We start from the raw sequence: 26902 nt of genomic DNA on the forward strand, positions 1-26902 counted from the left end.
TTTCAATTAATTATTATTATTCTTTTGACTTAACCTTCTACTTTTGTCTAGGGGAGAGGAGTAACTTCAGAATGAAGGAATCCTATCCAGAAACTTGGAAGTTCTAAGAAATATTCCTTCAAACAAATCTGAAAATCAGTAGTTTTGGAGAGCAGCGACCACTGTTATTGTCTTTCCAGTTATTTGAATGGCTGAGTTTAGTGGTAAAATCCTTAGGCCGTCCTCATTGTGATAAGGAATTCAAGTTGTGACCAACCCACAATGCTTCCTCTTAGTTTTAGATTGAGTGTACAACACAGCATTGTTTGTACTGAAATTGAGGGTGTTTGGAAGTTTGAGAGTGTTGTACAACTACTGCCTTGTTAGGTTTGTCCAGAAATACTGTTCTATAACCTGAAAAATTTTAAAAATTTCTTGTCTGAAAAATAACAGATCATTACATAAGGGATCTAGTTTACTGATTTAATCATTATGACAGTGTTGCTTTATTTCTACATAAATAGAAAACGTCTTTGTAAGAAGATCATATTTCTTACTATTTAAAAAATAATAGCTCGTAGTCTTTACTAAAAAGAAAGAATAGTTTTGAGTGGATTATAATTGTTTCTTGATATTAGAATTAGTATTTTACATGTTTTGTTATTTTCTTAGTGGTGGTGATGGTTTTTACCTTTCTTTTTTTTCTTTTTCAGTTACTGTAGACATTGGTGGGCACTGATGAAACTGGGCTAGAATGAAGTTTATTTTACCTGGTTTCTACTATAATTATATAACTTTTAGAAGTTTTTTTTGTCCATATATCTTACAAAGGTCTAACTAGGGTAGATGTTTGTCTCATAATTTTTAAAAAATAATATCTTTATAGCGATTGCACTCTATTTTTTGGATGCAGCGTTTATGTCTTTGGTCAGCATTGTATCCCCAGTGCCTGGCGCATGTTAGAGTTTAAATCTTTTCTCTTTTTCAGTTCAAATACACATTTTCTGAAGGCAGATTGTGTGCAGTGCAGGCAGTCACGCACTATCTTCCCCCAATAAGTCCACTCAGCCTTCCTGCCAAGAATTTGAAGAGGAAGATGGAGTGATTGTTTCTGAGAGTCTACATGTGAATAGTGATTTTCTGGCATATTCATCTAAATGAGATCATTGTTTTGCCTCAGAGAGCAAGAAAAGAAATCTAGGCAGGAGTTACCTGAGTTCTAATTGCACACATACTGACTGACACTTCCTAGGGATCCAGGCATGGGGGGGGATCAAGTGATAGCAAATGAGAATAGGATTCCTAAATTTAAAAAGCAAATAATAAGACGACATTTTTTTCCGCTTGTGGTTTACTATAGTTGCCAAGCTAAAATTATGCTCACCAAGATAGGAACCCTATTTAAAAAACAGACTCACTGGTTTTCTATAGACAATACATTTTCTATATTACAGTGGTGTGCTTTTTCTGAAGTGCAAAACCTTGTAAAATGATAGTGAGGCAGAGTAGAGGCCAGAGTTCCAGGATTTGTTCAAGTCAGTAGTTGCTCATTGAGATGGTATTGAGACTTTCCTTAAAGACGCTGAGTTATTTCTGAAATTAAGCAGATTCTGGCTTTCTTTGGTCCTGTGATCACTGGCTCTTTAGGTAGTGGCTTCAGATGTTGCTTCTTCTAAGTATGGTTGCTTATGTGTCCCTATTGTATTCTTCATTCCAAATTCTGTCTGCTTGCTACAGAATGTTTCACAGTGAACCATGTGTTGCTGACTCTTCATCTATGGGCCCAGAGCAAAGAAGACCTAAGCCTTCTTCAACATGTAACAGTCTTCAGCACGATGGGAGAGTCAAGGAAGGCAGAGAAGTTTTTGCATTGTCTTCAGTTAATTACACGTTTTTAATTGAGGTGCTTTTATGTAAAGTGAAAGGTACAGATGAGTTTTGACCAATGTATTCACTTATGTAACCATAACCAACACCTCAGTCAATATACAGAATATTTCTGTCACCCCCCCACCCCCCAAATTTCTCTCATGCTCCATTCCATTCAGTCCACACTTAGGCAACTACTGTTCTGATTACTGTCACTGTAGATTAGTTCTGTGTATTTGCAAACATCATATAAACATAATCACATAATGTTGCTTTTTTGTGTCTGACTTCTTTCATTCAGTGTACTGTTTTTGCCATCCATGTTGTTGCATGTATCAGAAGTGCATTCTTTTTTATTTCTGTGTACTATTCCATCACATGAATACAATTCAATTTATCCATTCTTCTGTTGATGAATATTGGAGTTGTTTCCAGTTTTGGCTATTCTGAATAAAGCTGCTATAAACCTTCTTGTACCAGCCTTTTTTATGGACATTTCTCTTGGGTAGGTACCTAGGAGTGTATATGCTAGCTCACAGCATACGTGTGTGTTTGTAAGAAACTGCCAAGTAGTTTTCTACAGTGGTGGTACCATTTTATAGTCCAGTAGCCAAATATGAGAGTTTCAGTTGTTTCCTGTTTTCAGCAACATATGGTGGTGTTTGGTCTCTTTTAATTTTAGTAATTCTTGTGGATGAGAAGTTCTTCTGCATTGTGGTTTTAATTTGCATTTCCTTGATGGCTGATGTTATTGAGCACCTTTTCATGTGTTTATCAACCCTTTATATCTTCTTTTAGTCAACTGTTTGTCTTTCACCCATTTTTTTGACCTATTTAATGTTTGAATGGTGAATGACTGAATTACTACATGACTGAATTCTGTGATTATTTACCTTACTTACCCAGATTTCAGCTTTCATATCCAAATCTGACACCCCTCTTGCTCCAAGCCATGATGACAGCACCACTCTACCTAAAAGACTTCTAGGAAGGTTCTGTTTGCTCAGTCATAAGGTTTTTTTCAGTAGACTTCAGTTCAGTAGACTTCTTGAACTACCACAAAGAAATAGAAATATCTGGTAACAACTTAAGATGGACACTTACATTTTTGTTTTAAAAATCTATAATCACTAAGCTTTTTTGTTTACAGTCTATGAGAAAAGTGATTGAATATAAAGACAAAGCAGTGTGTACTGAAGATGGTTAGAGGTGAGACCAGATTGGGTATGTCTTAAGTACTGTGCTTAGGATTTTAGATTTATCCTACAGAATGGTAGTTTTCAGAAGTTTTGCAGAGTCACTCGAGGGTTGCTAATTCTCTCTTCTCCCCTGCTCTCACATGCTCTCTCTTCACCTTTTTAATATTTTGCTCTCATTTGAGCAAAGGGTTCAGCATGTAAAAAGTTTAAAAGCTGCCACTGAGTTGTTGACATTTCCTGTTCTGGCAGCAGTATAGAGGGTAGATGAGAGGGGCAGGAGACAAAAGATAGGGAGATTACTAGGGATGTTATTCAAGTAGTTTGGGCAAGAGGCAGATGGCATGCGCTTATTAAACGGTACTAGAAAAGTGGGACTGGTTGTAGTGGACTTAGGAGAACTTAGTGATGATGTGAGTGGGTGACAGAAGTGTGGGGACAGGCAAGGGTACTTTGTAACAAATGATAGGAACCAGAATGACATCCAGATTTCTCCTTTTACCCCATTATATCAGAAAAGTTCCAAGTACAGTGCTAAGAACTTATTTTGCCCCAGAACCATTTGATAAGTTGCCAAAATGATGCACCATCACTCCCAAACACTTGAGTATGCATTTCTTATAAACGAGGACATTCTTCTGCATAATCACAATATAACCATTAAAATCAGGACATTGGCACTGGTATATTAGATTGTCTATTCCTCAGACCCCCTTGTTGTTCAAATAATATCTCGTATAAGGACAAGATTCCATTCAAAATCATGGGTTGCATTTATTATCATGTATCCAGAACAGTCCCTTGATCTTTTATTTTCATTCCTTTAACACTTTTGAAGATTACAGGCCAGTCATTTTGAACTGGGACCCTTAATTTGGGTGTGTCTTGTGTTTCCTCTTGTTTCCTCCTTAGGTTAGGCATTGTTGACAGGTTTATCACAGAAGGGATGCTATGTTACTCCCACTGCTTCCTATTAAGTAAACATAATTTCAGTTTGTCCCATTACTGATTTTCACTTTCAACCTTTCTCACTCTTACACTGGGAAAACACTTAAAATAATTTTCTGATCTTGAGAAACCTACATAAAAATTATTATATCTACAGCTCATGGTATATTCGCTTGATCAGAAGTTGTAGATATAATGATTCATTAATAATTGTCAGTGCTCTTTTGAGTACAAAATGCTTTTTTTTCTCTGTGGACATGTTTATACTGGCAAATTTATTAGCCTCTTCTTTTTGTGTGGTTCCGCCTTCCCACAAAGGATGTCAGCTCCAATATAAGTTAATGGAGCAGATAGAGGAAACTCCAGTTTTTTCTTTTTTTAACTTTACCTTCTTAACCTTGACCACATAGGCCTTACCACAGATTCTTACTATTTGAGATCCAAATGAGATATGGTATGTGCAAGAGCAGTCCCCCTTCCCGCCCCAGTATTTAATACTAAGCATTTTAGCCACCTTTTCTTGGGGGAAAATACAACCCCCTGGTAATTAAGCTTAACTTACTTTCCTTGAAATAAATCTCTTTTAGGGAATTCCCTGGTGGTCCAGTGGTTAGGACTGCGTGCTTTCACTGCCAAGAGCCCAGGTTCAGTCCCTGGTCGGGGAGCTAAGATCCCACAAGCCACGTGGCTCGGCCAAAAAAAAAAAAAAGAAAGAAAATCTCTTTTTATCATTTCATAAATTTTGCAAACTCATAAGAAACATAATAAATTTCATGTAACTAACTTAAACCAAAATGGGACTCAATTTTTCTTAATGTGGGCTTAGCAGATTTAATTTAAATAAAGGTTATAAATTAATTTTAATTAATGTTATTTACAGCATGAAAATTTATTGACAGTGTCGAATAGTAGAGCAACTGAAATCATAAGCCAAAGCAATATGAATAAAAATATTGCCTAGACACAATTTTATACAAGACTGAAAAACATTTCCTTATTCAGTGACATGATCAGGCTCAAATATAGACCAAGCAGTTAGAAAATTACTCCTTTTATAGGCTCATATACACATAAAAGTTACTCCTTTTATAGGCTCATATACACATAAAAAATAAAAACTTTTGAATCTTAAAAGTTATATTTACCTCCTTACAGTGAATTTACCTTTTTAATGTAAAAATTGTATTTATCTTGTGTGCTTGTTCTTTGCTTTAGAAATACCATTCAGGGTCAAACATGGGATGACCAAGCACATACAAATTTTTCTTTCAGCTGAAATGAGACCATTTTTTAGCTTACTCTTGACGTTCATTGAATAAGTAAAAGATTGTTCAAATGTGTGAAAAGTTGGAAACTGTAGCATAATGTTCATTGTTTCCTATGATAGCAGGATATTCTTTTCTTTTCGGAAATCCAAAACTTGTCTGGGCAGATCAATAAAACTCATCTTGAATGTATTAGACTGCAGCTGCTTCCTTTTTTCTCAAGTCAAATTCTCACAATCAGAAGATTCAGAAAAATAGTACCTGCTCATTGATAACACTTGTTTTTGAAAGGGAAGGAAAATCATTTCAGTTTGTTCTTCAGCTTTTCTAGGTGGTTTCCAGTAAGACTTGAGACTTGCTGATGACTTCTTCACTTGGGCCCGAGCAGCAGTGGAAACATTTTAGGTTTTCTTTTTTGTAACACGATGTTTTCCAAAAGCGTATTTTCCTTTTAAATCCAAGAATCTTGTCCCTAGAAGTCAAAAACATTAGAGACTGAAGAGCAAGTGTGAGATCTGCAGCCGTTCTTCATCTTCCAAGTATTCAACAAAATCTCTTCCTCTGTTGTCTTAAAAGGACCCCTTTCAGCTCAAATACCCTGTTGAGAATTTTTCCTCTTCTAAGCCACTGGATTTCTTTATGTAGTAGGAGATGTTCTTTAGATACTCTGGAGTGAAATGACCTTTGTTTAATGAAGTTAACCATTTTGTAGTGTCTTCCAGAACAGTTTTATTTCATCCCGAGTGTTTTTGACACCAGTACGTGAATACCTTCTGTGTCAGTTCAGGTCCCCAGAGAAACAGATGTCAAGACCAGATTTGATGTGCAGGGAGCCCCATCCAGAGTTGGCTATTGGAGCATTCCCACCATGCTTAGGCTTCTGCTGGGAGAAGTCTAGAGGAAGCATGGCCAGGTGTGAATGTTACTGTGGATTCCAAGGTGAGGTAGCTGGGGGCTGTCAGGCAGCTCTGCTCCTCATAGCAGGTTCTGTTGAAGGGATATCTGAGCAGGGTACCGCTGTGGCCACCACACCCGCGATATCCCATTTGGGCTCTGACGCCATCCTGTCATGTGGATGCCTTTCTTACCCTGCTGACGTTCGACACCCCCACCCAAGTAGAACTTCTCATTCTGCTCTGCCTTTGCCCTGCTGGGCCTCTCTGCTGTATGGATCACTCCTCACCTTGCTCATAGTCAGGCTGTTTCCTCCCACCTTCCCCCACATACTGGGAAGCCCTCCTCCCTCTGCTTGGACTGACCCCTCTGCTGGACTCCCACCACCTCCCACACATATACCTAACTTGCCTGGCTCCACTTAATGGCTTTAGGACTGAATTGTTGAGGGAGAGGATAGTAGAAGGAAGTAGAAGAGGAAGAACCATTTGGGTTTCTTAAATCTGCAACTGACTAGAATATGCTTCCATTCACCGAGGTAGAGAAAATAGGAGGAGGACCTAAGAAGAAACTTAGGTGTGTGTGTGTGTACAGGAATTTGCGTCTTAAAATAATGAATTTGGGGCAACTGTGGGATATCTTGATAAAACTAATAGGCTCAGTGGAGGAGTTTGGCTAGAGAGAATAGAATTGGTTGTCATTAGCTTCTATGTGGTAGTTAAAATCCCAGGTTGCAAAGAAACTGCAGAGAAGGAAGGAGCTGTCAGTGGAGAACAGTAGTGCTGCCTGGTGGACAATACTAAGAAAAGGATTATATCAAGGGAAACTAAGGGATGTGAGAATTGTAAAGAGGGGAGTGCTTGTTTAGTAATGTCAAAAGCTACAAAAATGGTAAAAGATCCAGTGGGATTTAGCAACCAGTTTAAAATTTAGTTATAATGGAGTAAACCCAGATTGCAGAGGGAGTGGAGGTGAGCGGGAGTGAGGAATTAAATTTGGCCAGAAATAGGTATGTTATTTAACTTAGATATACATATGTATATGTAAGTTAAATAACATAAAAAGTAGGTATTGACATATGGACTGAAAAATAGTGTTTTTCATCCTTTGTAGTAAAGATATACATGATTGATGAGGCATGTGGATTTAAAATATTCAGTTCAGAACCATAAAACTTCAAATGAATAATTGCTGGTTGTATGAATACTTGTATGATGTGCCCCGTATTGTTCATTTTGTGTTGATTTTATTAATCTACAGTACTAAGGATCTGTTCAGCTAATTTTGCAGCCTCTGGAAGATTTTCACCTTAAGCTGCGTAAATGATTTCCCAGTTAGCTGCAGTATGGGAGATGTGAAACTAGAATTACTCCACAAATTATGTGCTTTTGAAGTATTCATCTTTTTAGTCACACATTTTTTATAGCATGTGCTGAAAATAACAAGGAATTTGATAAAGGGAAAATATCTTTATGACTTAGAGGAAGATAATTTATAAATAAATGTTAACATATTAGATTTATATCCTCTGAGTTTCAAGAGTACTACAGGTGACTTGTTCAGTACAGACTACAACTTAAAAAAATGTATTCAAAATATCTGGTACTTTTTTGTGACCTGGCTTGTAGCTCTTCTTTGATGAGGAAAGAATTCTCAGCACACGACTGGCTTTAAAAAGATGTAATAATTATTTACTCACTAAATGTTTTGAGGACCGACTGAGCAAAGCATTTTTGTAGGTGCTGAAGATAGTGGTGAAAAAGGTAAGTCTCTTTCCTTATGGAGCTTAAATTCTAGTGGGAAGAGGCGGATAATACGTGAAGAAATGAATGGATGGATGGATGGATGGATGGATAGATAGACAAATGTTTTGAGGACCGACTGAGCAAAGCATTTTTGTAGGTGCTGAAGATAGTGGTGAAAAAGGTAAGTCTCTTTCCTTATGGAGCTTAAATTCTAGTGGGAAGAGGCGGATAATACGTGAAGAAATGAATGGATGGATGGATGGATGGATGGATAGATAGATAGATAGATAGATAGATAGATAGATAGGTAGGTAGGCACTCTGTATAACAGACACTATTCCAGTGCTTTTATACAGTGCTTGGAGCAGAATAAAGCAGGGCAAAGGGGAATAATGTGATGCAAGGGATTGATTATTTTAAATAAGATTATTAGGGAAAGTGCATTTCTTAGAGGATGTTTGAAAAGAGTCCTGAAGGAAATAATGGGAAGAACCATGCAGATATATGAGGGAGAGCATTCAGATAGAAGGTGTATCCAGTGCAAAGGCTCTGAGGTAGCAGCGTATTTTCCTCTTCCAGAAAGAACAAGGACAGAAAGAGTGGAGCAAAGTGAAAAAGAGAGAAGAGTGGAATATGAGCTCAGAGTGGTGGGCTGTGTGTCGATTATACAGGGCCTAAAATACAACCATTAAAAAAAAAAAATGACCTTTATTGTGAGTGAGATGGGAAGCTCTTGGTGGATTTTGAGTAGCAGATACCAAGTATCTAAGTAAGTGATACTAAGTAAGTGATACTTAGTATGTGTTCCAGATACTTACCTTTAATCAGTTTGAACATAGGGATTAATACTAAATTATTAATTTGTTATATAGAGAGTTCATAGTATGCAGCTGGAGTATTATTAAGTGGTGCGTCCAGAAGAGGAATCCTGGTGATTAGTGAGGTTCTTTTAGGATTCATTGAAAATCCTAACCTGATTATAGAAGGTGATTCCCAGCTTTGAGTTATCCTTCTCGATGATCAGTACAATTTGGTTGATTTTCCTGCCATCTATATCTTAAAGCTTCTTAACTGACTTTGTAGATCAAGCCTAGTGGCTTCTGAAAATGTTAGTATTGCACAGTCTTTGAAGGCTTTGACAATTTGCTTGTCACCCTGTGTACATTAGTGTAACCAATATTCCTCAGTGTCTACTATGATTTCAAGGTTAATCTTTGCCTGGTAATCTTCTTTGGAGGCTCACAATTCTGGTTCACTCTGAGATAGGCTTTCAGAGCTCACTTTAACATGTATACTATGCCCTCTTTAACTCCTTTAGGCAACCTAAAATAAGCTGTTCAAATGGTTTTGGATAATCAAAGGTTTTTTGAGAAGCGACATTCATAAGAAACTATTTAAAAAGTTTGTGAGAAACTTAAAAAAAAAAGGAACAGACTACAACTTAAAAAAATGTATTCAAAATATCTGGTACTTTTTTGTGACCTGGCTTGTAGCTCTTCTTTGATGAGGAAAGAATTCTCAGCACACGACTGGCTTTAAAAAGATGTAATAATTATTTACTCACTAAATGTTTTGAGGACCGACTGAGCAAAGCATTTTTGTAGGTGCTGAAGATAGTGGTGAAAAAGGTAAGTCTCTTTCCTTATGGAGCTTAAATTCTAGTGGGAAGAGGCGGATAATACGTGAAGAAATGAATGGATGGATGGATGGATGGATGGATAGATAGATAGATAGATAGATAGATAGATAGATAGATAGGTAGGTAGGCACTCTGTATAACAGACACTATTCCAGTGCTTTTATACAGTGCTTGGAGCAGAATAAAGCAGGGCAAAGGGGAATAATGTGATGCAAGGGATTGATTATTTTAAATAAGATTATTAGGGAAAGTGCATTTCTTAGAGGATGTTTGAAAAGAGTCCTGAAGGAAATAATGGGAAGAACCATGCAGATATATGAGGGAGAGCATTCAGATAGAAGGTGTATCCAGTGCAAAGGCTCTGAGGTAGCAGCGTATTTTCCTCTTCCAGAAAGAACAAGGACAGAAAGAGTGGAGCAAAGTGAAAAAGAGAGAAGAGTGGAATATGAGCTCAGAGTGGTGGGCTGTGTGTCGATTATACAGGGCCTAAAATACAACCATTAAAAAAAAAAATGACCTTTATTGTGAGTGAGATGGGAAGCTCTTGGTGGATTTTGAGTAGCAGATACCAAGTATCTAAGTAAGTGATACTAAGTAAGTGATACTTAGTATGTGTTCCAGATACTTACCTTTAATCAGTTTGAACATAGGGATTAATACTAAATTATTAATTTGTTATATAGAGAGTTCATAGTATGCAGCTGGAGTATTATTAAGTGGTGCGTCCAGAAGAGGAATCCTGGTGATTAGTGAGGTTCTTTTAGGATTCATTGAAAATCCTAACCTGATTATAGAAGGTGATTCCCAGCTTTGAGTTATCCTTCTCGATGATCAGTACAATTTGGTTGATTTTCCTGCCATCTATATCTTAAAGCTTCTTAACTGACTTTGTAGATCAAGCCTAGTGGCTTCTGAAAATGTTAGTATTGCACAGTCTTTGAAGGCTTTGACAATTTGCTTGTCACCCTGTGTACATTAGTGTAACCAATATTCCTCAGTGTCTACTATGATTTCAAGGTTAATCTTTGCCTGGTAATCTTCTTTGGAGGCTCACAATTCTGGTTCACTCTGAGATAGGCTTTCAGAGCTCACTTTAACATGTATACTATGCCCTCTTTAACTCCTTTAGGCAACCTAAAATAAGCTGTTCAAATGGTTTTGGATAATCAAAGGTTTTTTGAGAAGCGACATTCATAAGAAACTATTTAAAAAGTTTGTGAGAAACTTAAAAAAAAAAGGCACTGAAATTAGGTCTGAAGTGCTGCTAATTTAACCAGGTATAATGACTAAAAGTTACCCTGTATTTTCTAGGACTTGGGGAAAGTCACATAGTAGTTCTCTTTTATCTCAATAACCTTATTATTGAATTTTTTTGAAGAGCAATTTATTATAATACTTATAATACTTCTCCTTCATTCTGGAATGGAGATGCCTGTAGGTGTCTCTTCCTTTAGGTACCCTTAGGTTTGGGCCTCTCTGGACTTTCACACTGCCAGGAGAAGCCTGTTCTCCCCACTTACCTAAGGAAAAGTGGTGCCCCTTCTCCCTTTTATTTCTCCAGCTGTTACTTTATACAAAGTCCAGCTTTATTTAATATGGGATTTGCCTACTCACTAAAATTCGTTTGTAACACCAAAAATCAGTACTTGTGGCACTTTCACAGTCATTTGTGGATGTTCGCATGCACAGGGTGGCAAAAAATTTGAGTCACCTGACGTGGACTTTCCCGTCTGAACCAGGTGACACTCTGCTTTCTTGTTTCAGCTCTCATATTCTACACAAGTGTCCTTTTCATTGGCTGTTTACTGAAACATTTTTCACTAAAAGCTTTTTGTGTTTATTGTTTGTGGTTTTGCTGTTCAAAATGATTCCCAAGCAGTTTTGAGGTACTGCCTAGTGTTGTGATGCAAAACGTACACGTTAGATAAGCTTCTTTCGGGCATGAATTTATAGTGCTGTTGACCATGAGTTCAATGTTAATCAACTATATATTAAGTAACATGTCTTTAAATAGAAATACACATATAAAAAGATTATGTATTGATCAGTTGGCAAAAATGTGACTAGAGGCTTGCAGGAACTCAACTGTTTATTTCCCTTAGGAACACTCGTTTGGTATTTGTGGCAACTTTATAGAACACAATTACTGTGAATAATGAGAATGGACTGGGACTTCCCTGGTGGCGCAGTGGTTAAGAATCTGCTTGCCAATGCGGGGGACACGGGTTCGAGCCCTGGTCTGGGAAGATCCCACATGCCGTGGAGCAACTAAGCCTGTGCACCACAACTACTGAGCCTGCACGCCGCAACTATTGAAGCTCGTGCGTCTAGAGCGCGTGCTCCGCAACAAGAGAAGCCACCGCAATGAGAAGCCTGTGCACCGCAAGGAAGAGTAACCCCCACTCGCTGCAACTAGAGAAAGCCCGCACACAGCAACGAAGACCCAATGCAGCCAAAAATAAATACGTAAATTAAAAAAATTAATAATGAAAACGGACTATGTTTAATTAAGGGTAGTGATTTATAGAGACTTTAGGTATAAACATTTCATCATTCCCTCTCACTGAAACCATCGTTTTAGATTTGTTTAAATACATGCATAAAGAGTTGTAATGTAAAATTTAATTTTGCTGTGGGTTCAGGTTAAAAGTCACTGATTAACTTGTAAAGAAACATTTCTAAACATTATCTTCTAAAAAATTAATATGTGCCTGAGGCATATTGAGTGCTCAGTGAATATTTATGAGTAATAATTTTTGAGCATTGTAGGATTCTGGTTTTGGAGAAGAAGGCAATATCAGTGTTAGAGAATAATACTCTTTTAAGACTTTATCATATGTAGTTATGTAGACTGAGGCACATGAAAGAAAACTCAGTTGAATGTCAATTTCTGGTCCCTGCTTTGCTCTAAGCTAGCTAATCTTGAGAAATACTCTCTTTGAGCCCAATTGCTTTGTCTGTGAAGTGAGGAACATTTTCAATTTGTTCAGTTTCATTTTCTTTTGTCAGTATTATTCCTGACCTTATATCATTTCCATTCTCATCAAGGAAATCATACAATTTAATGTCAAAATATATTAGCTGTCACATTGTTTTACTGACTTCAACTTCAGTCTCACTGATTATTGATAAAAATGTAAGTTATGTATATGATATATCTGACATTATATACTGGTAAGAAGAAATAAAAGAACATCCTTAAATTTTACATAATTTTTTTTTTAGGATATAGGATTCTGTTGATGTTTGTGTTTCATATGATACAGTGTCCTAAAATCATACAAAAATTTTTCTCTAAAAACAGTTTAAAATTAGAATTATAAAAAGCAAAAATGTGCTTTTATTAATACCTCATTTATTAATATTTCCTGTATGGCAGAAGTTTTAGATTATGGGTGCTTAGGTTTTTTTTGTGGGACTTTATAAACTAATTTTTTTTTTTTTGGAAAAATTGCTTTATGAAGCCTTAAGCACTGAGTATAATTAAACTGTAGTCCAGAGTTAGATACAATTTAATAATAGTTCAATTCCAAAATAAAAGTTATTGTAGGTGAGACCATGAAATTTCCTAACACGTGATTTTAATACTTTGCGCTAAATTTTCTAAAACAACTCAAGAAGTCAACATTGTAACTGCCACAGAACAGGAAAAGGGAAGCTTTTCTCATTTTACTTGTTCATCTGCATCAGAAAGTCCAGTATCCCTGAGATAGGAACCACTGCAATAAGAAGGGAGTGAATAGGTTCTCCCAAAGGAAGATTGTTAATTCATTATGCCTCTGCCCTGGTCACCAGGAGCGAACTTTGCATTTCCGCTTGATTATAGGCAACTTCTTGGTATCTATAAAAACTACATTTTCCTCTGTTGAGTATTTTGCATACATTATACCATTCCATTCCCCATCAATTGAGCAGAAAGATTTCGTGTCATTTGGAGAAAAAAATCTCAGCAGTAATTCTGTGCTTCTTGCCCCCATAGAAAGGTTTAGTGTGGAAGACGATATTGGCACTATAGCCAGTCTTGGAACAATTAATATTGCATTCTCCGCCTAGTTCCATGCAGGGCAGTGTGTGGATAGACCTTCCACGAGCATTGCGGAATGTGAGAATGTAATGTTCATCATGAGGTACCATTTTACAGCCTGAACCATTCGGTCTGTGGCATCCTTCTGGTTACTAATACTCACAAACAGGTCCGGATGTGCAAAAAAGTCTGCATACATTTCTAAAAGAGATCTTCTTTCAAGAATAAATGTTGGAAGAACTACCTTAGTAAGATCCATTCCAAGCCTAACCTGTGACAACAGATGCACGATAACACTCTTGTGCTCTTCCACCGACCCTGCCTCCCCTTCATCATCTCTCTCATCATGTGAATCGAAAAGTTCAACATCACTTGTTCCATTGGACATGGAAGAATTAAGTGACTCTGTGGTATCTGGGCACTTTAGACTATTCCCTAAGCTGCTGTGTGTCAAGACTGAGGCAGATCCAGGGGAATCTAAGTGCTGTGGGGATGAGCCACTCTGGTGGAATTCATCCACATCATAGGATTCATCTTCACATCTAGAATAAGAGAACTCTGGGACTGTGTTTGGAGACAAGTTGACATGGCTTGGAGAAGTTAGACTGCTTCTAGGTGTTGAGTGCCCACTGCCTGTACTATTTGGTGTTAGAGTCTGATGATGTCCCAAGGTAGCTAATACAGGTCCAACTGGTAGAGAAGATGGATGCTGCTCTGACTTACACAACTGAGTAGGTTCTGGAGGTAAGACAGTCTGGGAAGGCATTGTGTTGATCACACGTTCCAAGGGACTAGGTTGATGTATTGCATCTACAGGATTAATAGTACTTTTAGCCATCTGCAACAACACAATGCAGTGTTTAATTGATTCTACCATGCTATTTGTTGTTTCTTTGAGAGTTGCAGTTTTCTTTCTCTGTTCATCATCTTTGCAGTTTTGAAGTTTGTCATCAAAAAGCTTTAACTGTTCTATCAAGATCTGTAGGTAAGCATCAGCTTCTGTAAGTTTCTTATCAAAGTTTTGGACACTAGGAACAAATCCTGAATCAAACCCCCAGAGGGCGGCGGGAAGGAGGCAGGGAGAGAACGATATCGATAGCCCGTGGCCCCGGCAAGCAGCAGGGTCCCTGGGGGCTCAGGGGTGGGAGCCGGCCCCTCCCTCTCCCAGCCCCTCCGGGTCTAATTAGCAAGTAGCCATCAAGAAAGCCATTCGCCAAGGCCCCTGCCCTCTGTACCTCCAGGGGAGGGAGCCGAGGGCCGCTTCCGAGCACCCACTCTTCTCCACCGTCTGCCGGATCACCGGGCTGCTGCGCAGTCGGTCCAGTCCGGTTCAGCCGGTCCCCCGGGACAGCCCCTCGCCCCCTGTGTAAACTAATTTTTGAATTTTTTTTCCCCCTTAAAAGTGTTTAATAGTTGATTCTGATTTCCTATTAATTATTGGATAAATATTATTTTAATTGTCATTAGCTTATTTAATAGATTATTATTAGAAAGAACAAATTTTCTAAAAATACTGTTTTTTAAATTAATACCAACAGAAAATGAAAATTTCCTCTTAGTTTCTATATATTTATTACTATTTTCCACTCCCAAAATGAGTCAGAGAAGTCCAATTTTTATGTAAGTCTATCAGATATTTTCAGCCTCTTCAAATATTCTGGAATTCCTGTAATTTGACTTTCAGTTGTGTCATTGAATATTTTTTATTGGCTGTGCTTTAAATCTGATTCTTCTACTTGGATTTTCCATTATTGACCAGGTCTATCTTTAAGAATCTGTATTATTTTGAAAGCTATTTACGTGCTACACTGTAAATATAAGAGTCAGTTATCTTTATTGGCTTAAGACATTTCTTCTCTGTTCCCCTCAATATTACACTAAAGTTATACAATGACAGTGATTTGTATTTTTATTATTCATAATTGGTAACAGAAGTGTTCTTCAGTGACCAGGTACTGTTTTTGAAATGCCAGTTATAAACTTTCTATTTGTTGATAGGCTGGCTGCTTACCAACAGTCTCCTCCCTTTACGCACATTCTTTATGCTTTGTTTTATGATCTTGGTTCTCTCATTTTTTTACTTTGTAAGTTGCTCTTAATATGTCATTTAACCTGTTTCAGTCTTGTAAAAATATGCCTGTTAGGTTGGGTACACAAAGGGCAATTTTCTTGGGGCCTGCATTATCCCAGGCAGTGTCCCTGATTTCATGCCATTTTGTGAATAAACATCCAAGTGAAAAACGTTCTTGTTAGTGTTACGAGAGCTAGACTTTAGATACAGTTACTAAAGCAAGATTTTGATTCTAGCCTTGAAGAAATACTGTGTATAGCAGATTTACTTTTATATACACAGGGGTACTGTGTGTGTGTGTGTGTGTGTGTGTGTTTGTGTGTATTTTTTCATTTGTGTAGGTCACTGTGTTTCAGCATGTTATTTTTAACCTGATTTCCTGTGATATTTTCATAGTTTATCTTTGACATATACTAGCCAGCAAGATTTTGATGACCTTTATTTTCTGTAGTTTATCTTCTGAAAACAATGGATATATATATTCCTTTTTCTAAGGAACCCTATCTGCTACCTCAAAGATAAAGTTTGTATTGTGCTTGCCTGAGTTGTAAATAAGAACCACTTGACTTTTACTTTTATTTTTTTTCTTCAAAAGCATAATAACATTTTATTTTTAATTTTTATTTTACACTGGAGTATAGTTGATTAACAATGTTGTGTTAGTTTCAGGTGTACAGCAGAGTGATTCAGTTATACATGTATCTATTCTTTTTCAAATTCTTTTCCCATTTAGGTTTGTACAGAATATTTGGCAGAGTTCTCTCTGCTCTACAGTAGGTTCTTGTTGGTTATCTATTAGAACTACTTGACTTTTAAAAGCCGCATTTAATATATATTACATCATAGTTTATTGATTACATTTGATCATCAAAATCTCTTGCGTGAAAGAAGGTTCCCTTCCTCTTTCTCTAGAGGGCTATTTCATATCTTTCTCTTCAAATTTGTAACATCACTCTCAGCTGATAACCTTGCTTCTTCCTATTTTACAAAGAAAAGGAAAAAATAATTGAAGGAATGAGCAGGGAACTTCCAAAGACTCTGACCACTATAAAAATCTACCTACTTCCAACTGTTCCCACATTGAGAAATATGCTAAAAAGAAGTAAAGTATTTATATACTACTATACTGCTTTTCCATCTATTACCATAAATGTAGTATCCCCTTTTCTAACTATCCCCTTTTCTAACGTTTGAATGCTTTCTCATCATCCCCTTTTTAATTACTTAAGGATATCACTTCACTATTTCTTCTCTCTCGATTACATTATTGACTTTTTTGTTTTGTGCTGGATCATTCTTGTCAGTGTACAGATATGCTGCTAGTTCGCTAGTCTTAATCAAAAATCTTCTCTTGACCCCGTTTTCCCTACCAATTACTACTCCCTTTCTTTTGTTCCCTTTTACATCAAACTGCAAACTCTTCCATACCCACCATCTCTATTCTCTTTTCCCAGTCTCTTAAATCTACTTTTATCAGACTTCAACTAACGAAAACTGCTCCTATTACTAGTGACTTCCATGTTACTGAATCCAGTGGTCAGTTCTTTGTCTCCATCCTACTTGATGTCTTGGCGGTAGCTGTCATCATTTACTTTCTCCTGCTGGATATGCTTTCTTAACTTGGCTTTATGGGTAACTCTGGTTCTTGGTTTTCCTACTTAGTCACCTTTGCTGGCTACTTCTCTTCTTTTAGAATGTTGGAGGGTCTCAGGGGTCCATCTTTAGAACTCTTCTCTTTCTACATTTATACTTCTAGAGTAAGTAGAATTTAAGAATTTCCCCCCCACACACACACTGTAGCTTATTTCTTATAAATTGTTCATTATAGAAGAGAAAATAAAATACTGCTATTAAAAAACTATCTTTTGGACTTTCTTGACCCCATCTTAAAGTTTGCCATGAGAACTGTGGACCTTTGGGGGAGTGACCATCTAGTGGCAAGGGTTGGAGAGGTGGATAAGACTGTTTTATTTAAAGATCATTGTGATATAATGTAGTAACTCTTAGGGCATGATAGAAAATGGATATTGTATTTCCTTATCTCATAAACCTTAAAGGTATTTTTAAAAGGAATTTTATATAAACTTGTGTAATGTGTTGGCATTATTTTCTGTAACCTCAAGCATGTCCATATAGATATCTGCAAAGGATGAAATTTAAAAAGGAATGTTATGAAAAGATTCTATATCAGATCAAATTTTAGAGCCACGGTTAAAAACATAAAAGTAAACATGCTTGATGCATAAAATTTGAGAAATATGGTTAAAAAATGAATTAAAACACCTATCATACCACTGCCTAAATGCAGTTTATATTTTGAAATATTTCTTCAATCTAGTCTTGTGCAGTTTAAAAATCATTCTATGATCATTTAATGTCCATCATTTTGTGAAAATGTCCATGTTTTCACAATTTTTTTTTATGAACATTATGTTTAGGGATTGTACTAAATATATCCCATCTCATGGGTTCATTTGTCTTGAACATTTGGGTTTTGATTATTTACATTTACATTTATTTTTATTTTTTGTTTTTGTGGATAAAGCTGCAGTGAGCATCCTCTGCATCATTTTTTTTTCTGTTTTAGGATTACTTCCTTAGGATAGATTGCCAGAAGTGGAGTGACTGGGTCAGAGGGTATGAACTTACGAATGTTTTTTCTTTTCTTTTTTTGAAATAAAATTTTTTATTTATTTGATGTCTAGTTGATTTATATTCATTATGAAAAATGAAAATCATAGTGATTATATTTGGTAACTGTCAGAAAACTGTGTCTAAAGGCAAGGTTCTGTGATCCGAAAAGTTTGGGAAACTCCTAAAGTTCAAAAAAAAGCGCCTTTTAATCTTGGTTTATCTCAGCATTTCCTGAACTTAACTGAGCATTGAATAGGTTTTTTTGTGATATGCTTCTTAATATTTTGTGGAAGTTTGACAAAGGGTATAGTTTATGAGCTACTGATCTAAAATTTAAAAATGTTTTATTGGTTAGATTATGTTTTATTGGTCAAAGCAACTAAACTATAAACCTTTGTTCTAAAATTATTTTTAAAAGGAGATTAAAATAAAGCTGTTTACTATATGATTTTTGTGTATGTCTTTATAAAGTTTCATACTTTTATAATTTAAACTTTCTATACTGACTCCAAAAGAACACCTTAATGTCTCCATGGCATCAAATACTTTTTACAGTCTTTAATGAAATTTGGAATATAGACATATAACATAAAAGTAGAAGATAATGTAGATTGTACAAACCTTTTTTCCCTCCCCCCATTTTTCTCTACAGAATGTGAAAACCTTTGCATCTTCTGATAGTCTAGCCAAGGTCCAAGAAGTAGCAAGCTGGCTTTTGGAAATGAATCAGGAACTGCTCTCTGTGGGCAGCAAAAGACGACGAACTGGAGGCTCTCTGAGAGGTAACCCTTCCTCAAGCCAGGCAGATGAGGAGCAGATGAATCGCGTGGTGGAGGAGGAACAGCAGCAGCAGCTAAGACAACAAGACGAGGAGCACACTGCAAGGAATGGTGAAGTCGTTGGAGCAGAACCTAGACCTGGAGACCAAAGCGATTCCCAGCAAGGACAATTGGAAGAAAACAATAACCGGTTTATTTCCGTAGATGAGGACTCCTCGGGAAACCAAGAGGAACAAGAGGAAGATGAGGAACATGCTGGTGAACAAGATGAGGAGGATGAAGAGGAAGAGGAAATGGACCAGGAGAGTGATGATTTTGATCAGTCTGATGACAGCAGCAGGGAAGATGAACATACACATAGTAACAGTGTCACAAACTCTAGTAGTATCGTGGACCTGCCTATTCACCAACTCCCCTCCCCGTTCTATACAAAGACAACAAAAGTAAGTACATTTAGTCTGCTCTTCACCTGAGAGATTTTACATATCCGTATTAATTGTAACGAAACGTTCCTCACAGTCTTTGTAGTATTGCAGAATTAATCTTCAGATGTGTAGTAATAAAATGAACTAAATTTTGTTTTACAGAAGGTATTAGAAAGTATTAGAAATAGAAATACTGATAATGGGACAATGTTATTACACATGGAGAGAGGGTATTTGATCCTATTACTATGAAAAATCATTAATATCAAATTTCATTATCAGTTTTGTCCCTGGGGCAGGGGTTAGTAGGTTGCATGTAGTGGAGAGGGTTGGAGTGAGACATGGTTTGTGTAGATCAAGTAGTGAAGGCTCTTTTCTTATTTACCAAGTGCAGCTGGGCTGGTGGGCTGTGTATTCACAGGTGTTACTCCAAGGCACTAGTTACTGGAAGCTACCTCATAATTAGTTTTCTTATTATGATGAATAAGATATATCCTTTGTAAATAGTTTTCTCTTTGTTATGTAAACAAGGTAAAATTACAGTCTGAATATTAGTATTTGGTTGTTGGGGAAATCTGAGTAGGTATTTTTAAAAGTTAAAATGCTAGACGCCGACGTATTTAAGATTATGAAACATTTTTCCTACTTTATAAAACAACAAGAATGTATGGTGCTGTCTTCACTGCTTGTTTTCTTCTAGTTATTTTATTAAATTTAAAGCATTTAGGAATCCCAGAGGAATTTTTTTTTTTTTTCCTGATTCCATTTTAGTGGAACACTCCATTTGCTTCTCCAGGCAATTTGAATATTAAGTATAGGATAACCACACCATTTTGGTTGGTATTTGACTGTGAGAAATAGGAGGTGATATGAAGATGCACTTAGATTCCCAACTTTCGCTCAAGTTACTGCCACTACTTCCCTTGCTTGCAGTTTTCCTTTCCCTTTGTTCCTGGGAGACAGCTCTGTTGGATCTGCCTCCTTATCTCATTTAGCTGGTGGTAGCCCATGGAAACTAGCCATAGCCATGTTTTAAAAGGTGGACAGTTGGACTCTTGTCTAAACTAGAGGAATCCTATCAGTTCAGGGACTTGGTGACTAATCTAGTGCTGAGAGACAATTCCATTTTATACAGTCCTTGGAGGCTGTGCCAGAGTTGAGGACTGGATACAACTGTCACTATCACACACCGTCATTGCTTCCCAGAATTGTCCTTGCTGGATAGGCAGGGAGCTGCTGTCTGAGGTGGAAGCGGGAAGTGTTTGAGTAAATATGGAATTGCCAGTGCTAATTCTGTGGGGTGGCATGTGGGCTTCTTTCCTCAAAACATTCCTGGAATTATCACTTAAAATTGCGGTCATAACAGGGGCAGGGATTGTGGAGAGAAAGAGGAAGCATTTCTCACTACCCAGTCTTTCTATTGTATTCCCTTTCCCCCATCAAATTACAGTCAAAATGAAATGATATAGTGTCTGGGCTTTGCTTCAAAATAATACCAAAGGGGAGAATGGGAAGGAGGGTATAGATTGGCCGTGAGTTCCTAATTGTTGAAGCCAGGTTATAGGGACATGGGGGTTCGTGGGTATTCTATGTAGTTTTCCAAGTATGTTTAAAGTTTTCCATAATAAAAAAAATTAAGTTGTAAAGAATATGAACATACACACACACACACACACATACACACCACCCAAAGTTGGAAATGAGAGTTTTCTTTACATACCTTGGTCTTGTTCACTAGCTCCTCAGTCATCTAAGTGCTGACTTCTCTTCTGCATTGAAATTTATTTTCTCTGTATTTTGGTGCTATTGAAATTACAGGAAATTCAATAAGGACATCATGTGCATTTTGCTGGAGTTAGAATTTATCTTAATCAATATTTTAGGCAGTGATGCTAAGCAGTGGTCTATATAAAGAGGAGAGAACGTAAAAAGAATTATATTCAGAATGAATGAGGTATGTAGCATAACTTCTATCCTTTTTTTCCCTTCAGGCTTCTTCGCTCATAGATCTTTATCTTTGCATGCTTTCTGGTTCTTTATCATTTAAAAATTAGATAAAAATCATGAATATCCATGTACAGTAGACTGTGAGTTAAACAATTCTTTGGAAAGGAGCATTTTAACTCAAATAATATCTTACTTATTTTACAGACATTAAAATAAATAATGGCTGAGGTAGTTTATCCTCTTATTTGCTTACTTTTAAATTTTACAGTGAATCATTTATTTAGCCCATAAACAACACACAAACAGATTTAACATCATCCTCTTTAACTTGACCTGCAATAAAATAGCTTAGACACTCGGTTTAATAGTTGAATTGCTGTATCAGTTTTGCTTCGGCTTGTGAACCTTAAACTCTTTCTAAAACATGTTTATCCCTAATTTCCCTAGCCTGTCTGCAAGTTTAGATTTTATTTAATTGGTTTGATCTAAGAAGGAAGTGGCTTCAAGTGGTGGTTTTCATCCCTTTTACCATCCCTGTCTCAAGGTGTTGAAGTGGTGCTTTGGAACTCAGCCAGATGGCTCTAGCACAACCAATGGCAAAGCTCAAACCTTTTATAGTGCAATTTGCCCAGCTCATATACCTGATCTCTTGATTTCTCTCCCTCAAGGCTACTATCTCAAAAGAGGAAATTTATATCTCTCCTGTTTTTTTCTGAGGATTCAGATGGAGGAATAGGGATTTAGTATTTAATTGCATTATCTTATTTAAGAAAGAAGTTTAATCAAAGCTAAGCCTTTCAGAACAATGCAAAGCTATCAATGAATTCTGCTGCATTTTAAATTAGAAACTAGAAAGCCAGCTAGATGAAATGTATCATTTACCTAAAGGAGAAGTCATCATAGTGTTCAGTAGGAAAATTTCCAGATTTGACGGGTGCTTTATATTTCCCTTCCCTTCAAGATGAAACCATAAACAGAACTTTTAGATACGTCTTATACAGATTAGCTACCTCCTTAAAAACAAACATACTGAATTTAAGTCTGTTTCCCCTAGTGACTCTTGAGTTGGGAATACAATTATTGTGTTATACATACAAGGCCACAGGAGTGGACTGAGTACTAACAGCAACAGAGCTAGATGTGTTTATGTGAGTGTGTGTGTGTGTGTGTGTGTGTGTGTGTGTGTGTAAAACGCACTTTTGATATGCTGTTTATCTTGAGGTCATTTGCCTTAATAAGTATGGCAAGAAGAATATAAAACTATTTGATTGCCAAGGCAGAGATGCCCTTCTAATAAGTAGGATGTCAATCTGAGATTGGCTCGTTTTCCTTTTTGTTCGTTCTTGAAACGCTTCTTCAGGATCATTCCCAACAACATTTTATTTTTTCAACAACATTAAAAAAAATCACCCAGTACTGTGTTACTTCAAAAGAAAATGTCAGTCACCCATGTGTATAAATCTTTTAACTACAGTAAACAGGGGGAAAGCTCTCACTGTTTCAAAATTACTTTATTTTGGAGCAGCTCTAAATTATTGATTATTATAAACATAAGACACTTTAAACTCTTGATCATTATAAACATAAGACACTTCTACAGATATTACCCTAAGCCACAATTTCTTTTAAATCCTCTTAAACTATAACTTTTGAGAAGAGTAGAGGTATAATAAGTATTTTTAAAATCCCATTTTTTAATGTTAACATGGGATTAGCCTTCTACAGTCTTACCCAGCATACCTTTCAAATGTTTTTTTTTTGTTGTTTTTTTGTTTGTTTGTTTGTTTTTGGGCAGTTTCTTAAACATACCCTTTGGACCACTAGACTTATTTGGCATTCCTGAACATGCTAAATATGCAAATATGATATTAATGAGAAAAACCATTTTTGGTCCTTCATTGTATTGGGCTTTTCTTTGAAAGCATATTGGAAACTATCAAAACTCTTAGGACAATCTTTTTTCCCCCTAGTCACCAAAGATTTATTCTAATGGGAGTCTATGGCAATAATATAAATTAGAAATTCCAGACTTTCTTAATGTTAAGAGTCAAGGACAGTGGCAGTCAAGAATTGGTGCTTACTAAGTCCTTACTGTTTGCAAGTTCCTATGAACTTGCAAACAAACTTAAGTAAGCAGAGCTTGCAGAGAGGCCAACACCCCAAAATTTCATGTAAGTGGCAAGAGATTTTAAGACAGATCTGCCTAATTTCAGAAAAACCCTTTCATTCCATGCGCTATGCTGCCCCCTATGGTAGAGTTTGGCAAACATTACTAAACAAGATCTTCAGCAGAATTTTAAGTCTCTAGGTTCTAGGCTTTGGAGTATGGTGGTTTTCTAATACCATATCACATTTGAAATCAACAGAGCTATCCTTTAGAAAGTACAGATTGCTTAGTTAAATGCTTTTCTTTGTGATATTTAACAAGTACTGAAGTTATGAGGGCTCAAGGCTAAAGTTATAACAGGAAGAAGTGACAATGAAATTTGAGACTGGATAACAGATATCAGTTCTCTCTGGATTCCATCAAATGTGCTTCTTAATTAGTGGTTGTGTGCCAGCTATTTCTGTAAGTTTGGTTAGTCTGCCTGCAAATTTGAAATTCAGCTTGCTTCCCCGAATAGAAATGCCCATCTCTTCAGTTTTAACTCCCTGTGTCAACAGTCTTTTATATATACATATATATATGTATATATATATATATATATATATATAATTTTTTTTTTAAATCTTGTTTCCTGAAGAGATGCCTAGCCCATACTAAAGACTTCTTTTCCATGTTTAATGTAGAGTATGAACTCATTTTCTACTAAAATGAAAAGCAAATGAGATTACCATCAGGCCAGATCTTGTATCCTCCTGATCTTCTCATGAAGAGAAGCACCTGATCTTCTCATGTTTGAGCACCGATTTCTGCTTCTTCCATGTCTATCATAGTGCGTTTTATTTGTTCTCACATAACTTCATTCCTTATCTCAAATTAATATATCTTTTCTGCCATCCTGATTGTTAGATTTCTCCTGGTAACTAAGCCTTTTTTTTTTTTTTTAGCTGTGCCGCACGGCATGTGGGATCTTAGTTCCCCAACCAGAGATCAAACCCGCACCCCCTGCAGTGGAAGCGCAGAGTCTTAACCACTGGACTGCCAGGGAAGTCCCTAAGCAGTTTTTAAAAAAATCCTTTTCCCTCAAATAAGAAATAAGTGTTTAGTAAAAATATGTATATATTCAAAGAAGCAGTATGTTAGTGTATAAGAGGCCTGAGACTTTCTTGTCTCTAGATTCAAAACAATAGAGGAGCTAGGGACAAGGATCACTAACCAGTCAGGGGATCAAAACTACAGTTTTGTTTCTAGTCCAGCATCTTTCAGCTGCTCCCTTGAGCCAGACCTACTGGCAAACTTTGTAGGACAATGTGGGTAACAACTGAAATCAAATAGCGTTCTAAATTCTACTTTATTTAGGTAGAGCTCTAGAGAGCGATGGCCATGTCATGAAGTCCCTGGCCTTGTCTTGTTCTTGTAAGACAAAGAACCAAAGTTTAAATTCTGTTAGGTGGAGAGAGGTCCAGAGAGCAGTCATCTTGAATAACATCCACTAGGAAACATAGCCCAACAAATAGCCATGCCTCCTGCATTTGTGAAGGAGAACAGACTGGAAACATTCACTCAGCCCAGTTTAACCCAATTTTAAACATGTGGAGAGGGTGGAAGCGGAGGGAAGGGGACACACTGGAGGAGATGGGTTTCCCCTAACTTAGTAGAGTGAAAAGAGCTTTTCAGGCTTGAACTTGAATTCTGATTTTGCCGCTCATTATATGGCCATAAATATGTAATCTCATTGAACTGTTTCCTTATCTGTAAAATAAGACTATAATACCTACTTCACAGGGTTTTTATAAGGATTGAGTAAAATAATTTATGTAAAGCAAGTAGTGTAGTGCCTGGGACGTGCAAGTAGTTTGCAGATGTAAGCCTGTGACCTCATTTTGTCTGTCTCTTATCCTTCATCCCTAATCTCACAGAACACACTTCATTCCCCACAGAAGATATCAGTCTATATACTTTTTATGACCTTTAGTGTTAAGTCATCATATCACCCTCTAGTGGAAAAAGTTATTAATAGAGAAATAGATAAATACTTTTAAAAGGATGCTCAGGAGGAGTGGGAGCATATTATAATAAGTGGGCTGATTTCTGATAAAAATAAGAATAGAACAAATTTCCACGGGGATGCTTTTCACAGATCGTCCTAGTTGATAGGTAGGCATCATTTCCTTCTATTAGAATTTGTCAGTTTCTCTAAATTTTCTTCTTTAAAACATCTGTATACTTTAAATGCTTTGTGAATTTTACAACTGGATGCCAAAATGAACTTTAGTTTATGGTCAATTTCTAATTAATTCCTGTTAGTGCAGTTTTAAAAATACTTACTAACATTATTTTAAACCATAGTAGCTCTCAATGTTGGTCATGTTTAAATCTGTTATCCAGTTCACTGCAAATAATTAATTAATTACGGATTTTAATTATAGACCAAAACAAATCTTCCCAAAGAATGGAGAATTTAAAAAATTTTTAATAGTGTTCCATTGATTTGTACTTTATGCAGATGATAACCTTCTCTGAAGTATCCACAAATACCAAAGATAGTTACACTCAAAATGTTCCTGAGGCAGATTATTTCATATGTATATAATTAAAATGAACTGATGTTTATTCATGTTGTTTTTGTTGGTGATAAGGAAGAGGGTATGAAAAGGATAAAGGGGTTCTGTTTTTACTTTGGTAGGTAACTCCAAAATTAAGTCTCAAGGGCCCATCATTCACCCAGGCCTCAGTCCTGCATTTCTACCTGTCTCTTGGGCATTGTCACCTGAGCGGTCCACTGAAAGCTAAAACTACTACTGTATGTATTTCTTCCTACCAGTTTTTAATTTTCCTCTTTAGATTTTCTAGTCTCTTAATATCCTAGTCTTCTGTTCATTTGGTGAAAAAATGGTTTGACTTTTTCTTATCGTCTGAGTCTGTGGGTTTGCTGAAGAGTTTAACACATATGAACACTTGATCTTCCTTTTTCTTACCCCCAGGCACTTGTAAGATAAAAATTGAAGGGTCATGTTTAAAAATCTTAAGAGCATCTTTGCTTAATGTTTCTGTTTGCACCAGGCTCTAATGCCATGTCCTTGACAATGTGTTGCCAGTATGAATTATTGGATGAATTTTTAAAAATGAATTTTTGTTCTGTGTGGATCAGTAACCTCAATTTTAAGTATCTGGTGCTCCATTTCCCCCTGATGAAGCCAAATCCATAGGTGGACACTTGAAGTGTTTCACAATCTTACCAATTTTTTTCTACCTGATTTCATCTCCATTTCTCCCCTTGCTTTTAATAAACTCTAGCCAGATCCTTCAAATTCCAGGCCAAATTCCATCTGTATCTTTACACCTTCCTAGAATTAGAAAATTCAATTCCTTGAACCCGTTGT

At 36.6% G+C, this 26902-nt stretch overlaps 1 protein-coding gene and 1 pseudogene across 1 annotated transcript; one reads left to right on the plus strand and one right to left on the minus strand.

The window, feature by feature from the left end:
• LOC112407987 (F-box/WD repeat-containing protein 7 pseudogene) overlaps positions 1-19516 on the plus strand; it is a 115077-nt pseudogene extending 95561 nt beyond the window's left edge.
• Positions 13585-14769, minus strand: LOC112407984 (oxysterol-binding protein-related protein 9-like). The gene is made up of 2 exons (XM_024757468.1): positions 14747-14769; positions 13585-14617 (listed from the first exon to the last, which is right to left on the minus strand). Exons 1-2 carry the CDS (start codon positions 14767-14769, stop codon positions 13585-13587), a joined length of 1056 nt encoding a protein of 351 aa, XP_024613236.1.
• Positions 19517-26902: the final 7386 nt, after the last annotated feature.

This window comes from Neophocaena asiaeorientalis, unplaced genomic scaffold (genome assembly GCF_003031525.2).
Source record: "Neophocaena asiaeorientalis asiaeorientalis breed wild unplaced genomic scaffold, Neophocaena_asiaeorientalis_V1.1 scaffold238, whole genome shotgun sequence".
In the NCBI taxonomy this organism is placed as follows: Eukaryota; Metazoa; Chordata; class Mammalia; order Artiodactyla; family Phocoenidae; genus Neophocaena; species Neophocaena asiaeorientalis.